Here is a 3,536-nt window from a genome sequence, read left to right as displayed (position 1 = left end):
GTGAGCACACCACAGACGGAGAGTGGAGGGAAAAGACATGTGTGTGGGTGTGAGCACACCACAGATCTCGGCATGTGTGTGGGTGTGAGCACACCGCAGATGGAGAGTGGAGGGCAAAGACAGTTTGCTGGAGTTCTCTCCTTCAACCCTGTGAGTCCATCTCAGGGAGTAAACTCAGGTTGTCAGGCTTGGTGACAGGCGCCTTTTACCCACTGAGCCATTGCTCCAGCCCTTTCTTTGTTCATATGAATGGCATGTGTGTGAATATCTATGTATACCAGCATGTGTGTAGGTGCATGTGGAGGCTCGAGTTGATTTCAGGAATCTTCGTCCATACCTAGTCCATCTTATTTGAGGAAGGGTCTCTTAATTGAACCCAGAGACTGCCAACATGGCTAGTCTTGCTAGGCAGCTTGCTCCATGCTCACCCTGTGTTTATGTGGGTTCAAAGGATTGTATCTGTGAATCAGCAACTGCTCTAACTGCTGAATCATCTCCCTAGCTTTATACAATCTTTATTTTTATCTCCGATAAGCTGGGCGTGGAGTCATGCTTGCAATCTGAGCACTTGGAAAGCTAGGGCAGGAAGATCACTGAGTCTCAAGGAGCCAGCCTGGACTACATGGTGAGTTCAAGTCCAGCCTGCATTACAGAATGAGGCTGTCTCAAAAACAACAACACAAGCTGGTGTAGAGAGCTCATTCCTCCCAGCACTGGGGAGCATCATGGCAGCTGTCTGAGGATCAGCAGTAGAGAACCCTGTGAGGCAGAGTCAGACAATCACAGGAAGGTGATGGGGAGGTTCAGACCTGAATGAAATTCAGAGCCATGACACGGAGGCGAGCAGAGGAATCTCCGGTTCTGGCGAGTAAAAGGGGAACGGTCCTCTCTACACAGTGCGTCGTCTCCAGTTTGCTCAGCTTGTGCTTGGGAATGTACTGGGTAATTATCATTTTCACCAACTTCAATGAGGCCTGAAAGACCTGAAGAAACGAGATCAGACACATCAGCCACTGTGGTGGGAGTTCAGGAGGAAACAGGAGACCAACAAATGTGAACCTCATACTACAAACTGCTTCCAAGTACAGCACCCCACACCCAGAGCCCTGCTCACTGTGGCCCCCCCACTTGACCCTCCTGACCACGTGATGCCAGCTCAGCACTCCTGAGAGACACCCAGCCTCTCCACTTTTCATTTCTGAACACTCAATCTAAAGCCTGTCCGGAGCTACAAAAAGGAACTCAGCTCGTTGGCCCCACTGTCTCACGAGAAGGAGAGTACTCAGCATACCTGCTGAGCTCTGTGTGGAAACAGGGGCTGTGCAGAGCAGAGACGTGCCCAGGAAGCATGGCATCTCCCATCTGCCATTGTCCTGGAGCTAGGATGTGCCTCTTACTGGAGAACCCTCATTCCTGGTCTCACTGAAAGCTAAGTCACAGTTATGTCAATGACCTGGGGACAGCAGGCAGAGGGACTTACTGAGGTCACGATGTCCTTTATGGCTCTTCTGATGAGAAAGACAGATGCTCTCAGCATGTTTTTCAAATCCTCCTTCTGGGTTCCAACAGGCATCTCCATCAGCTTCTGGTACAGCGCCAGCAGGGCATCTTCCCGGCAGGACCACGTCTTAGAATAGGCCCCAGCCACCTGCCAGCCAACAGCAGTACTGTCTCAGCTCAGGAGGCAGACTGTCCAGCCCCACACGGCCATCCCAACTGCCATCCTGCACTTCAAAACTCTTCTGTAGGAGGAAGCCCTCTGCAGAATTGAGGGGGAGAGCTCAGCTACACTGGGGGGAAATTAAGACCTGAGACCTCCACATGTGAATGGCAGGATGTACACACACACACACACACACACACACACACACACACACACACACACACACACACGGTTAGGGTTAGGACACACACACGTTAAACAAAGCAAAACCCCTGCAGCAATTTTCCCCCCTCTCCCTATACTGGTGTTCTCTGTGTCTGTTTCCCCTTTCCCTATACTGGTGTTCGCTGTGTCTGTTTCCCCTCTCTCCCTATGCTGGTATGCTCTGTGTCTGCATGTATCTGCACACTTGCATGCCATACACATGCATAACTTGGTTTTGATTTTTACCAAGGGTTCGCCTAAGATGTCAATGGCAGAACTGGCTTCTCTCAAGGCCTTCTCTGTCAAGGGCTCTGGTTCCCCTGAGACACCCCGTCTCCGGATGTCACTGCTGTCTGCGTCTTTCACTTCGGGCTCAGTGGATGCTTCCCCCAGTTGCTTCCGAGTAATGGGAAGAGGCCGTTCATCGTAGGGCACAGCGTCCACCTGGAGGTGTGCAGAGGTGAGCAGAGTGCTGGGGGTGGGTGCTCTGCTGGGGTGTCTCCTCACAGACTGCTGGGCGAGAGCTCTAAAGGAGTCAGTCTGCTAAGCACCAGGTTAGAATAATTCCTACAAGTGGGCTGTAACTGGAAAAAATTGATGAAGCCTTCCATTCCTGTCAGACTCACCCAGACACGGAGCAGCAGCACTGCCACCTCAGAGGTCAGCTCAGACACACACTAGTCACCTGCAGCCACTCCAGTTCGGCTGACACAGAGGACAGGAGGAAGGGTCATCCCATTATTTTTCAGACTAGTGTCTGTTGACATACTCTTACTGCATTGCATAGAGCAATAAACATGCTTCTCCTCTGGGGCCCAGTGAGGGAAGCTGTAACAAGCCTCCTCTGTGGTGTTCCTTGGTGAGGCAGCTGCCAACTCAGCCTTCAGTCCTCAGCACCTAAATCACCAGGCACTGCTCTTGGTGCCCACACAGCAGGGAAGATGGACCTTCTGCCCTCACAGCCCCATTCAGTCAGAGACAAAGGCACAGAAGTGAAGAGGCAAGGACACAGCAGGGTGAGAGCGGAGAGGGAGCACACGGTGCTGGGAGTGGGTGAGTGCACACATGCATCAAATCACTGTGTGGACCCGAGACACAGGGAAGGCTAGGCCACGGTGAGTGCACACATGCATCAAATCACTGTGTGGACCCGAGACACAGGGAAGGCTAGGCCACGGTGAGTGCACACATGCATCAAATCACTGTGTGGACCCGAGACACAGGGAAGGCTAGGCCACGGTGAGTGCACACATGCATCAAATCACTGTGTGGACCCGAGACACAGGGAAGGCTAGGCCACGGTGAGTGCACACATGCATCAAATCACTGTGTGGACCCGAGACACAGGGAAGGCTAGGCCACGGTGAGTGCACACATGTGTAAAATCACTGTGTGAACCCCAGACACAGGGAAGGCCAGGCCACAAGGGCATCGGGACCCTAAGATGGACATGTGGGTAGAGGCCTGGTGGGGCAGTCAGCACAGGGATCTGCTCTGCTCTCGCGGCTGCTGCAGAGGCTGGAGTGCATGGCTAAGTTGGTCCAGCTGACTGAAGTGAGGACCCATGGGCAAAAGGTGCTGCCGTGACAGCAGGCAGTCCAGAGACAAGGAGCCGGGGAGTGTAGTAATAGGGGCGGTGGGGCCCCATTACCCCTGCCGCACCCCGGCC

The 3,536-nt window shown here is 53.3% G+C and overlaps 1 protein-coding gene across 4 annotated transcripts in view; it reads right to left on the bottom strand.

Annotated features, from left to right (window-relative positions):
- Cep104 (centrosomal protein 104) overlaps positions 1–3,536 on the bottom strand; it is a 37,718-nt gene that overhangs the window by 18,515 nt on the left and 15,667 nt on the right. For all 4 annotated transcript variants that reach the window (XM_026790012.1, XM_013354299.2, XM_026790013.1 and 1 more), the window contains 3 exons: positions 2,114–2,311; positions 1,481–1,648; positions 810–983 (listed from right to left, as the gene is read on the bottom strand). In XM_026790012.1, the coding sequence (XP_026645813.1) occupies positions 810–983; positions 1,481–1,648; positions 2,114–2,311 (540 nt within the window). The remainder of the gene's footprint in view (positions 1–809; positions 984–1,480; positions 1,649–2,113; positions 2,312–3,536) is intronic.

This window comes from Microtus ochrogaster, unplaced genomic scaffold, assembly GCF_000317375.1.
Source record: "Microtus ochrogaster isolate Prairie Vole_2 unplaced genomic scaffold, MicOch1.0 UNK38, whole genome shotgun sequence".
NCBI lineage: Eukaryota > Metazoa > Chordata > Mammalia > Rodentia > Cricetidae > Microtus > Microtus ochrogaster.
The sequence above is the reverse complement of the archived record's forward strand: the minus strand, read 5'-3'. Positions and strand labels throughout refer to the sequence as shown.